At 42.4% G+C, this 12,323-nt stretch overlaps 2 protein-coding genes across 6 annotated transcripts in view; one reads left to right on the top strand and one right to left on the bottom strand.

Moving 5' to 3' along the window:
• GARIN6 (golgi associated RAB2 interactor family member 6) overlaps positions 1-5,579 on the top strand; it is a 43,373-nt gene extending 37,794 nt beyond the window's left edge. Inside the window, 2 exon segments of the mRNA XM_055565973.1 lie at positions 3,941-4,606; positions 5,509-5,579. Coding sequence (XP_055421948.1) covers positions 3,941-4,606; positions 5,509-5,579 — 737 coding nt within the window.
• The window catches only part of ANKS1B (ankyrin repeat and sterile alpha motif domain containing 1B), a 1,161,043-nt gene that overhangs the window by 860,036 nt on the left and 288,684 nt on the right, over positions 1-12,323 (bottom strand). The window lies entirely within an intron of this gene.

Raw genomic sequence — 12,323 nt, 5'->3', positions numbered from 1 at the left:
GTTAAGGATTTTTGCATCTATGTTCATCAGTGATATTGGCCTGTAGTTTTCTTTTTTTGTGGGATCTTTGTCAGGTTTTGGTATTAGGGTGATGGTGGCCTCATAGAATGAGTTTGGAAGTTTACCTTCCTCTGCAATTTTCTGGAAGAGTTTGAGAAGGATAGGTGTTAGCTCTTCTCTAACTTTTTGGTATAATTCAGCTGTGAAGCCATCTGGACCTGGGTTTTTGTTTGCTGGAAGATTTTTTATTACAGTTTCAATTTCCGTGCTTGTGATGGGCAAGTGGGCTTTATCCCAGGGATGCAAGGATTCTTCAATATCCGCAAATCAATCAATGTAATACACCACATGAACAAATTGAAAAATAAAAACCATATGATTATCTCAATAGATGCAGAGAAAGCCTTTGACAAAATTCAACATCCATTTATGATAAAAACTCTCCAGAAAGCAGGAATAGAAGGAACATATCTCAACATAATAAAAGCTATATATGACAAACCCACAGCAAACATTATCCTCAATGGTGAAAAATTGAAAGCATTTCCTCTAAAGTCAGGAACAAGACAAGAGTGCCCACTTTCACCATTACTATTCAACATAGTTTTGGAAGTTTTGGCCACAGCAATCAGAGCAGAAAAAGAAATAAAAGGAATCCAAATTGGAAAAGAAGAAGTAAAACTCTCACTATTTGCAGATGACATGATCCTCTACATAGAAAACCCTAAAGACTCCACCAGAAAATTACTAGAACTAATTAATGACTATAGTAAAGTTGCAGGATATAAAATCAACACACAGAAATCCCTTGCATTCCTATACACTAATAATGAGAAAACAGAAAGAGAAATTAAGGAAACAATTCCATTCACCATTGCAATGGAAAGAATAAAATACTTAGGAATATATCTACCTAAAGAAACTAAAGACCTATATATAGAAAACTATAAAACACTGGTGAAAGAAATCAAAGAGGACACTAATAGATGGAGAAATATACCATGTTCATGGATTGGAAGAATCAATATAGTGAAAATGAGTATACTACCCAAAGCAATTTATAGATTCAATGCAATCCCTATCAAGCTACCAACAGTATTCTTCACAGAGCTAGAACAAATAATTTCACAATTTGTATGGAAATACAAAAAACCTCGAATAGCCAAAGCGATCTTGAGAAAGAAGAATGGAACTGGAGGAATCAACCTGCTTGACTTCAGGCTCTACTACAAAGCCACAGTTATCAAGACAGTATGGTACTGGCACAAAGACAGAAATATAGATCAATGGAACAAAATAGAAAGCCCAGAGATAAATCCACACACCTATGGACACCTTATCTTTGACAAAGGAGGCAAGAATATACAATGGATTAAAGACAATCTCTTTAACAAGTGGTGCTGGGAAAACTGGTCAACCACTTGTTGAAACTAGAACACTTTCTAACACCATACACAAAAATAAACTCAAAATGGATTAAAGATCTAAACGTAAGACCAGAAACTATAAAACTCCTAGAGGAGAACATAGGCAAAATACTCTCTGACATACATCACAGCAGGATCCTCTATGACCCACCTCCCAGAATATTGGAAATAAAAGCAAAAATAAACAAATGGGACCTAATTAAACTTAAAAGCTTTTGCACATCAAAGGAAACTATTAGCAAGGTGAAAAGACAGCCTTCAGAATCGGAGAGAATAATAGCAAATGAAGCAACTGACAAACAACTAATCTCAAAAATATACAAGCAACTCCTACAGCTCAACTCCAGAAAAATAAATGACCCAATCAAAAAATGGGTCAAAGAACTAAATAGACATTTCTCCAAAGAAGACATACAGATGGCTAACAAACACATGAAAAGATGCTCAACATCACTCATTATCAGAGAAATGCAAATCCAAACCACTATGAGGTACCATTTCACACCAGTCAGAATGGCTGCGATCCAAATGTCTACAAGTAATAAATGCTGGAGAGGGTGTGGAGAAAAGGGAACCCTCTTACACTGTTGGTGGGAATGCAAACTAGTACAGCCACTATGGAGAACAGTGTGGAGATTCCTTAAAAAACTGGAAATAGACCTGCCTTATGACCCAGCAATCCCACTGTTGGGCATACACACTGAGGAAACCAGAAGGGAAAGAGACACGTGTACCCCAATGTTCATCGCAGCACTGTTTATAATAGCCAGGACATGGAAGCAACCTACATGTCCATCAGCAGATGAATGGATAAGAAAGCTGTGGTACATATACACAATGGAGTATTACTCAGCCATTAAAAAGAATACATTTGAATCAGTTCTAATGAGGTGGATGAAACTGGAGCCTATAATACAGAGTGAAGTAAGCCAGAAAGAAAAACACCAATACAGTATACTAATGCATATATATGGAATTTAGAAAGATGGTAACAATAACCCTGTGTACGAGACAGCAAAAGAGACACTGATGTATAGAACAGTTTTATGGACTCTGTGGGAGAGGGAGGTTGGGAAAATTTGGGAGAATGGCATTGAAACATGTAAAATATCATGTATGAAATGAGTCACCAGTCCAGGTTCGATGCACGATACTGGATGCTTGGGACTAGTGCACTGGGACAACCCAGAGGGATGGTATGGGGAGGGAGGAGGGTTCAGGATGGGGAACACATATATACCTGTGGCGGATTCATTTTGATATTTGGCAAAACTAATACAATTTTGTAAAGTTTAAAAATAAAATTAAAAAAAAAAAGAATATTATCAGGTATATCTTTTCATTTCAATAAATAAGGAACTACATAATCATTCTTATGACTTCAGAGTATTCTTTCACAGAATGCTCCATAATCTATTTAACCAAATCCTTATTATAAGATATTAATCTTTTTTATGATTGTTTTTGCTACAATAAACCTTGATAAACATTCTATACATCCAGTTTGTTTACCAACTTTTCCAACTGTCTTTAAGGTAAATTGCCTGCTGCTGCTGCTACTGCTGCTAAGTCACTTCAGTCGTGTCCGACTCTGTGCGACCCCATAGACAGCAGCCCACCAGGCTCCTCCGTCCCTGGGATTCTCCAGGCAAGAACTCTGGAGTGGGTTGCCATTTCCTTCTCCAATGCATGAAAGTGAAAAGTGAAAGTGAAGTCGCTCAGTCGTGTCTGACTCTTCGCGACCCCATGGACTGCAGCCCACCAGGCTCCTCCATCCATGGGATTTTCCAGGCAAGAGTACTGGAGTTGGGTGCCATTGCCTTCTCTGAAATTGCCTACAATTAATTCTAATTGTCAGCAGTTAGAAATGCTGGTTAAGAGAGTATGCATATTTTAAACTCATACCTAACAGAAAGTTTGCCCAACCCTTTTTGAAAGCAATTTGTCAGTAAGTATTAAGATCCTCAGATGGGCCTGGGGAGGAGGGAGTGGTCTTCTGAGCTGTGGCAATGTGCCCTGGTGAGGAGGATGGGTGAAGTAGAGAGGACAGTTACCCTGCTTTGAGGGCGGGACTGTTGCATGACATTGACAAAGGTCTGTGTGATGAGCCCGGGTCACAATGGGCAGGAGAGGATAAGAAGGGTCCCTCAAGGTAGTTTAGGCTTAGCAGAAGGGTACAGTTTCTGGAGGAGAGATACAATGGGATTATGATTGAATACCAATATCTGTGCACCTTAACATCTGAGCACCCTGATATACTGGGACCCTGAAAACTGCACACTTTTATATCTGCACACCCTGACATCTACTGGAAGCCTGGCTTCTGCACACCCTGACATCTCCATGCTCTAGGCAGGGCACAGTCAGGTCCAGAAGAAACTGTCTCTAGCACTCAGTAGTCGGTAATCAGCTCCCACACCTTGCCCTCAGTCACTCAGAGGCAAAGTCTGCAGGAGACCACTGTTAGCCCAACTTCTGGAGAGACCAGGGAAACAGGACACTCTCTCTACAAGGTGTGGTAAGGAAGGCTTGGGAGAAGGCTCTAGGAGCTATCTTGATAAAAGTGAAGAACAGCCAATATACATTAGCACACTACTCAGCTAAAAGCAGTCTTGCCATGAGTCTGTTTAACACCTCCATGGGGAAACTGCAGCGATAACTGTACAAGGGGGAGTACCCTATATTCCAATATGCGCCAGTGTTTGAGAGTGACTTTATACAGGTCAGCAGGAAAGGAGAAGTGATTGATGTGCACAACCGGGCCCGAATGGTAACTATGGGCATCTTTTGTACCAGCCCCCACCTCACACTGCCTGATGTCATGCTTCTGGCCCAACCAGCTGCTATCTGTGATGACTCTAACAGGCACAGCTCTGCTGCCCAGGAGAGAGGTAAAAAGTCTACACAGATCTTAGAGTTAACCAGGCTGCTTCCCTTGAAGTTTGTAGAGATATCCATTCATAACAGTAAAAAACAGCTCCGCCTGAAGCTTGCCAGTGGCTGCTCTTTTTACCTTCAGCTGTGTCCCCCTCCAGATAGAGGGGATCTTTTTATTCAGTGGAAAACCCTCATTTATATCCTGAGACCATCAGCAAATGCTCACAGCAGAACTCAGGCCACCCCAGCTAGGAACATTCTGGACATAACTGGATATAAGAAAAGGGAAGAAGTGCCTAGTGGTAAGTCTCCAAAAGATGGGGCCAGGATGCTTAGGGAGAACAGCTAAAAGTCCTGCAGAGGCTTTGGTACAGAGGCTCATCTGGAAAATACTCTTAATTTTTGGAAGGACTCAAGGCCAAATGAGCCTCATTTGGAGGCCATGGCACACTAAAGAGGTTCCTAGTATTTCTCCAAAGAGTTCCCCAAGGCTGTATTGCAGAGATTTGTTAGCTGTCAGCAACCGTTAATTTCATATCCAATATCATATTGCCATCTGCAGCAGCCTGACCACCCAATCTAATCTTGAACATATACTCCAACCCAGGCAGGCGGACATTTTGCAGAATCTATGTCTCCCCAAGACTGCCATGTACTTATTTTTGTATAAATCAGTGACAGTGAGATGTGCATAATTTGTTAGTACCTATCAAAATACTGGGCTTCCCAGGTGGTACGGCGGTAAAGAATCCACCTGCCAATACAGCAGATGCAAGAGACGCAGGTTCAATCCCTGGGTTGGGAAGATCTCTGGAATAGGAAATGAGAACCCCCCATCCCCCATCAATATTCTTGCCTGGAAAATTCCATGGACAGAGGAGCCTGGTGGGCTACAGTCCATGGGGTAACAAAGAGTTGGACCCAATTGAGCACACACACACATACATCAAATTACTAAAGCACATATCGCCTGACCAGGATAAATACTAACAAAAGTGTATTTTAATAAGTATTCTTACTGACACAAACTGTCCCAGAAAAACTAGAGTGGTCATTGTAGAGATACTGTAGGAGAACTTCTTGCATCAAATGGCAGAGTAGAGTTGAAAGCTCAAAATTCTTACTATAAGCTCTTGTTGTTTAGCTACAGAAAGAGAAGGAAGCAGTTTTATTGGTATCACTTTCTTTACTTGTCTTTCCCTAGGCAAGCGCTACCTTTTTCTATGGAAGAAATCAAGATCGAGTGAGCATTCAGAGCCTTTACATAAACCGTGATGAGTTTAGAGCCACTTAGTATGATTATGCAGAAGGCAACGGCAACTCACTCCAGTACTCTTGCCTGGAAAATCCCATGGGCGGAGGAGCCTGGTAGGCTGCAGTCCATGGGGTCGCGACCAGTCGGACATGACTGAGAGACTTCACTTTCACTTTTCACTTTCATGCATTGGAGAAGGAAATGGCAACCCACTCCAGTGTTCTTGGCTGGAGAATCCCAGAGACGGGGGAGCCTGGCAGGCTGCCGTCTATGGGGCCGCACAGAGTCGGACACAACTGAAGCGACTTAGCAGCAGCAGCAGTATGATTATGCTGGGGAGGAATGAATTTAACATGCCTTCCACATACACTGCCTTCAACAGTTCACATACTTCTGCAATTGCAAAGCCTACAAAGCCTGATAGGAGCAATTGTAACAATAGGCATCACCACTAATGCTGTGGATGTGACTGTAACCGTGTCTGCAAACTCAGAAGAGAAACAACAGCCCAGCAGGAGCAACCTTCAGAGATCCAGGAGGAAGCCCAGTCAGTATGGTCATTATGGTTAATTTCAACATGTCTTATGATTGTTGTTAGCAAGGACTGCAAGTCCTTGTGTTCTCAGAGGGTACTTCCAGCCCATCAGTAAAAGCTGTTGGCCTCTCCCCATGGGGCAGCATGAGTATGGGAATTGCAGGAGTGGAGACTACTGATAAGCCTGTTCCAAAAACAGTTAAAGGTTTAGTATCCAGACTCCTCATCTCAACCTTACAGAGTGAAGGCTACATGAGTAAGCAGGGTGGTGAACAGAGGGTCTCCACGCATCAGGATTGACTCTTTAGGCAAGAGCCTCAAAGCCCTCAAAGCTGCACACGGTGTAGAGGTGGCTCATCTGAGACTGTGGAGGAAAGCAATAAATCATCTACCACAATAAACTCAACACATATTTTCTGCTCTAATAACATATGTTCTACTAACAAGAACGCATAGTAGTGAAACTAAATAGGAATTTATAATCAGGCTCTGAACTATCTGTAGCCTTCCCTTCACTTGATATTTGTGATTAAATGAACAGGTGACAGAATAAAATGCTGAAGATTACTCTCAAAAATTTTGATCTATCTGTGATCCACATTTATTAGCCAAAGAAATTTCTATTTATTACAAAATAAATAACAAAGGACAGAAGCAACTGATAGGAGGCAGAACAACATAGAATGAGGCCTACAAAGCAACATAACACCCAACTATGACCTTCAGTAATTTACCTGTTTCTTTCTTTAGATCAGTTCAGTTCAATCACTCAGTCGTCTGACTCTTTGCGACCCCATGAATCGCAGCATGCCAGGCCTCCCTTTCCATCACCAACTCCCGGAGTTCACTCAGACTCACGTCCATCGAGTCAATGATGCCATCCAGCCATCTCATCCTCTGTCGTCCCCTTCTCCTCCTGGCCCCAGCCCCTCCCAACATCAGTCTTTTCCAATGAGTCAACTCTTCGCATGAGGTGGCCAAAGTACTGGAGCTTCAGCTTTAGCATCATTCCTTCCAAAGAAATCCCAGGGCTGATCTCCTTCAGAATGGACTGGTTGGATCTCCTTGCAGTCCAAGAGACTCTCAAGAGTCTTCTCCAACACCACAGTTTAAAAGCAGCAATTCTTCCGCGCTCAGCCTTCTTCAAAGTCCAACTCTCACATCAATACATGACCACAGGAAAAACCATAGCCTTGACTAGATGGACCTCTGTTGGCAAAGTAATATCTCTGCTTTTCAATATGCTATCTAGGTTGGTCATAACTTTTCTTCCAAGGAGTAAGCATCTTTTAATTTCATGGCTGTAGCCACCATCTGCAGTGATTTTGGAGCCCAAAAAAATAAAGTCTGACACTGTTTCCACTGTTTCCCCATCTATTTCCCATGAAGTGATGTGACCAGATGCCATGATCTTCGTTTTCTGAATGTTGAGCTTTAAGCCAACTTTTTCACTCTCCACTTTCACTTTCATCAAGAGGCTTTTGAGTTCCTTTTCATTTTCTGCCATATGGGTGGTGTCATCTGCATATCTGAAAGTGTGAAGTTGCTCAGTCGTGTCCAACTCTTTGTGGCCCCATGGACTGTAGCCTACCAGGCTACTCTGTCCATGGGGTTTTCAAGGCAGTAATACTGGAGTGGATTGCCATTTCCTTCTCCAGGGGATCTTCCCAACCCAGGGATTGAACCCAGGGCTCCTGCATTGTAGGCAGACGCCTTACCGTCTGAGCAACCAGGAAAGGCTTATCTGAGATTATTGATATTTCTCCCAGAAATCTTGATTCCAGCTTGTGCTTCTTCCAGCCCAGCATTTCTCATAATGTACTCTGCATATAAATTAAATAAGCAGGGTGACAATATACAGCCTTGACGTACTCCTTTTCCTATTTGGAACCAGTCTGTTGTTCCATGTCCAGTTCTAACTGTTGCTTCCTGACCTGCATACAGGTTTCTCAAGAGGCAGGTCAGGTGGTCTGGTATTCCCATCTCTTTCAGAATTGTCCACAGTTTATTGTGATCCACACAGTCAAAGGCTTTGGCATAGTCAATAAAGCAGAAATAGATGTTTTTCTGGAACTCTTGCTTTTTCGATGATCCAGGGGATGTTGGCAATTTGATGTCTGGTTCCTCTGCCTTTTCTAAAACCAGCTTGAACATCTGGAAGTTCATGGTTCACGTATTGCTGAAGACTGGCTTGGAGAATTTTGAGCATTACTTTACTAGCATGTGAGATGAGCGCGGGCAGCTGCAATGGCACACAGAGCACAGCCGAGAGGAGCTACCCCAAGTCCGAGGTCAGGATCGCCCCCCAGAGTGCCAGGCTGCGACAGCGCAGGAGCAGCGGAGAGGAGCTACCCCAGGTCGGAGGCCAAGCGTGGCGGCCGGGAGGAACAACCCCACCTCCAAGGAGCAGTGGCTGTGCGGGTGCAGGAAGGCCTAGAGAAGCTATCCCACATTGAAGGTCAGGAAGGGCGGCGTTGAGGAGATACACCTCGTCCAAGGTAAGGAGAAGCCGCTGCACTTTGCTGGAGCAGCCATGAAGAGATACCCCACGTACAAGGTAAGAGAAACCCAAGTAAGACGGTAGGTGTTGCAAGAGGACATCAGAGGGCAGACACACTGAAACCATACTCACAGAAAACTAGTCAATCTAATCACACTAGGACCACAGCCTTGTCTAACTCAATGAAACTAAGCCATGCCCTGTGGGGCCACCCAAGACAGGCGGGTCATGGAGGTGAGGTCTGACAGAATGTGGTCCACTGGAGAAGGGAATGGCAAACCGCTTCAGTATTCTTGACTTGAGAACCCCATGAACAGTATGAAAAGGCAAAATGATAGGATACTGAAAGAAGAACTCCCCAGGTCAGTAGGGGCCCAATATGCTACTGGAGATCAGTGGAGAAATAACTCCATAAAGAATGAAGGGATGGAGCCAAAGCAAAAACAACACACAGTCATGGATGTGACTGGTGATAGAAGCAAGGTCCGATGCTGTAAAAAGCAATATTGCATAGGAACCTGGAATGTCAGGTCCATGAATCAAGGCAAATTGGAAGTGGTCAAACAGGAGATGGCAAGAGTGAATGTTGACATTCCAGGAATCAGTGAACTAAAATGGACTGGAATGGGTGAATTTCTTTAGATAGTTACATGTAAAATATCTGGCATCACTTTAGGCATTGTGTAAACAGTGTGTGTGCATGTTCAGTCGTGTCCGACTCTTTGCGACCCTCTGAACTACAGCCTGCCAGGCTCCTCTCTCCATGGGATTTCCCAGGCAAGAATCCTGGAGTGGGTTGCCATGTTCTACTCGAGGGAATCTTCCGAACCCAGGGATAGAACCCGCATTGCCTGTGTTTCCTGCACAGTCACTGTGCGGTCACCTGGGAAGCCCAAGAGAAAGAGACAAGGATGTAAATAACAGGCAAAGGCAGAAGTGAAATGCCATGGAAGCCAGGGAACTGGGGTGAGAGTACACCTAACTCCAGATGAGAAGGTTTAGACAAAAAAGCAGATGCGTCTTTAGGTGAGTCTTGAAAGAAGAGAAATTCTTTAGAGAAAAAACAAGACGCACCTAAGTCATTCCAACATCTGCAAAAGCAACAAAGCTTAGCAAGATGCCTACAGCACAAAAAGCCCAAGGTATATGGGATTACAGTTCTTATGAAACAGCACTGCTCTTTATTTGTTCAGATGTATTCATTGCATTCACTGAACTCAAGTAACAAAATTCCTCTCTCTTCTTATTTCATCTTCATTCAAAAGTTTCCCTTCCCCCACACTTTCTTTTATGACTTCAGTTTCCTATGGCCAGACAATACCTGATCTCACTGTAGCTTTTTGTGAGCATATCAGTCAATCAAATATTTCAGATTTGGATTTGCCATTTGAGCAAACACAAGGTACAGTTTTATACTTTATTCCTAGCACCTTTATTGGATTTTCTCCTGTTCAGATGGCTCCCAAGTTCTATTGCAACAACACAAATGGGAGAACTATAAAGTGTAACTCCCATATTCATTCTTGGGCCTTATCTAATAGTTGATTATCTGCTCTAGAGGATCTTTCCCCAACCCCACCTTTGTTCTTGCTCACTTCTGAATTCTACTTCCTCCCTTCTCACTTCCATTTTCAAAATAGTAGTGATTGTTATTGCCAAGAATGTTGAAAAACAAATTTCAGTTTAATTATACTTTCCAGAAAGGGCTTCATATTCCCAGTCCCTTCATTCTTGATTTCTTTTCTAATTCTTTGCCCAGCTTAAATTTTATTTAACTGCTTTGATATTATACTAAAGTGCCCAATATATTATATATATTTTCATTTTAATCCTGTTATTCAGAATTACCAAGTCTCATAAATTTGAAAGGAATTGCTTCTTATAAAACCTTCAACAATCTAGTCACAGTAAGAGAAGAAAATACCTTCTAAAACCAGAAAAAATAGATGAAACTTGAATATAGGATCAATTCAAAATATAGACAAAAACTAGAAATTAAATGAGTTTGGAAATTAAGATCCAAAAGACCAAGCAATGTTCTAATTTTGCAAGTACAAAATCTAAGAATCTGAAAGTGATAAATAATATAGTTTTAAAGCCCAGAATCAGAATGTAAAAGTAACCTGGCTCCTAGTTAAGTTTGTATTTCCATAATCCTCATGTTTCTGAAGTTTAGCACTCTACTTTGAATACAAGATATTTAATACCTGTTTGCTAGATCCAGCAAAGAAGAATAAATTATATTTATTTCAATCCAGAAAATCTGAATATATAAGAATCTGCTAGATCAGATCAGATCAGATCAGTCGCTCAGTTGTGTCCGACTCTTTGCGACCCCATAAATTGCAGCACGCCAGGCCTCCCTGTCCATCACCAACTGCCGGAGTTCACTCAGACTTATGTCCATCGAGTCAGTGATGCTATCCAGCCATCTCATCCTCTGTCGTCCTCTTCTCCTCTTGCCCCCAATCCCTCCCAACATCAGAGTCTTTTCCAATGAGTCAACTCTTCGCATGAGGTGGCCAGAGTACTAGAGCTTCAGCTTTAGCATCATTCCTTCCAAAGAAATCCCAGGGCTGATCTCCTTCAGAATGGACTGGTTGGATCTCCTTGCAGTCCAAGGGACTCTCAAGAGTCTTCTCCAACACCACAGTTCAAAAGCAGCAATTCTTCAGCGCTCAGCCTTCTTCACAGTCCAACTCTCACATCCATACATGACCACAGGAAAAACCATAGCCTTGACTAGAAGGACCTTTGTTGGCAAAGTAATGTCTCTGCTTTTGAAAATGCTATCTAGGTTGGTCATAACTTTTCTTCCAAGGAGTAAGCGTCTTTTAATTTCATGGCTGCAGTCACCATCTGCAGTGATTTTGGAGCCCAGAAAAATAAAGTCTGGCACTGTTTCCACTGTTTCCCCATCTATTTACCATAAAGTCATGGGACCAGATGCCATGATCTTAGTTTTCTGAATATTGAGCTTTAAGTCCACTTTTTCACTCTCCACTTTCACTTTCATCAAGAGGCTTTTGAGTTCCTCTTCACTTTCTGCCATAAGGGTGGTGTCATCTGCATATCTGAGGTTATTGATATTTCTCCCAGCAATCTTGATTCCAGCTTGTGTTTCTTCCAGTGCAGCATTTCTCATGATGTACTCTGCATAGAAGTTAAATAAACAGGGTGACAATATACAGCTGTGACGTACTCCTTTTCCTATTTGGAACCAGTCTGTTGTTCCATGTCCAGTTCTAACTGTTGCTTCCTGACCTGCATACAGGTTTCTCAAGAGGCAGGTCAGGTGGTCTGGTATTCCCATCTCTTTCAGAATTGTCCACAGTTTATTGTGATCCACACAGTCAAAGGCTTTGGCATAGTCAATAAAGCAGAAAGAGATGTTTTTCTGGAACTTTCTTGCTTTTTCCATGATCCAGGGGATGTTGGCAATTTGATGTCTGGTTCCTCTGCCTTTTCTAAAACCAGCTTGAACATCAGGAAGTTCACGGTTCACGTATTGCTGAAGCCTGGCTTGGAGAATTTTAAGCATTACTTTACTAGCGTGTGAGATGAGTGCAATTGTGCGGTAGTTGAGCATTCTTTGGCATTGCCTTTCTTTGGGATTGGAATGAAAACTGACCTTTTCCAGTCCTGTGGCCACTGCTGAGTTTTCCAAATGTGCTGGCATATTGAGTGCAGTCCTTTCACAGCATCATCTTTCAGGATTTGAAAGAGCTC

Source organism: Bubalus kerabau, chromosome 1 (genome assembly GCF_029407905.1).
Source record: "Bubalus kerabau isolate K-KA32 ecotype Philippines breed swamp buffalo chromosome 1, PCC_UOA_SB_1v2, whole genome shotgun sequence".
NCBI classification, from domain to species: Eukaryota; Metazoa; Chordata; class Mammalia; order Artiodactyla; family Bovidae; genus Bubalus; species Bubalus kerabau.
Note: the sequence above shows the minus strand (reverse complement) of the source record. Positions and strands in the feature narration are given on the sequence as shown.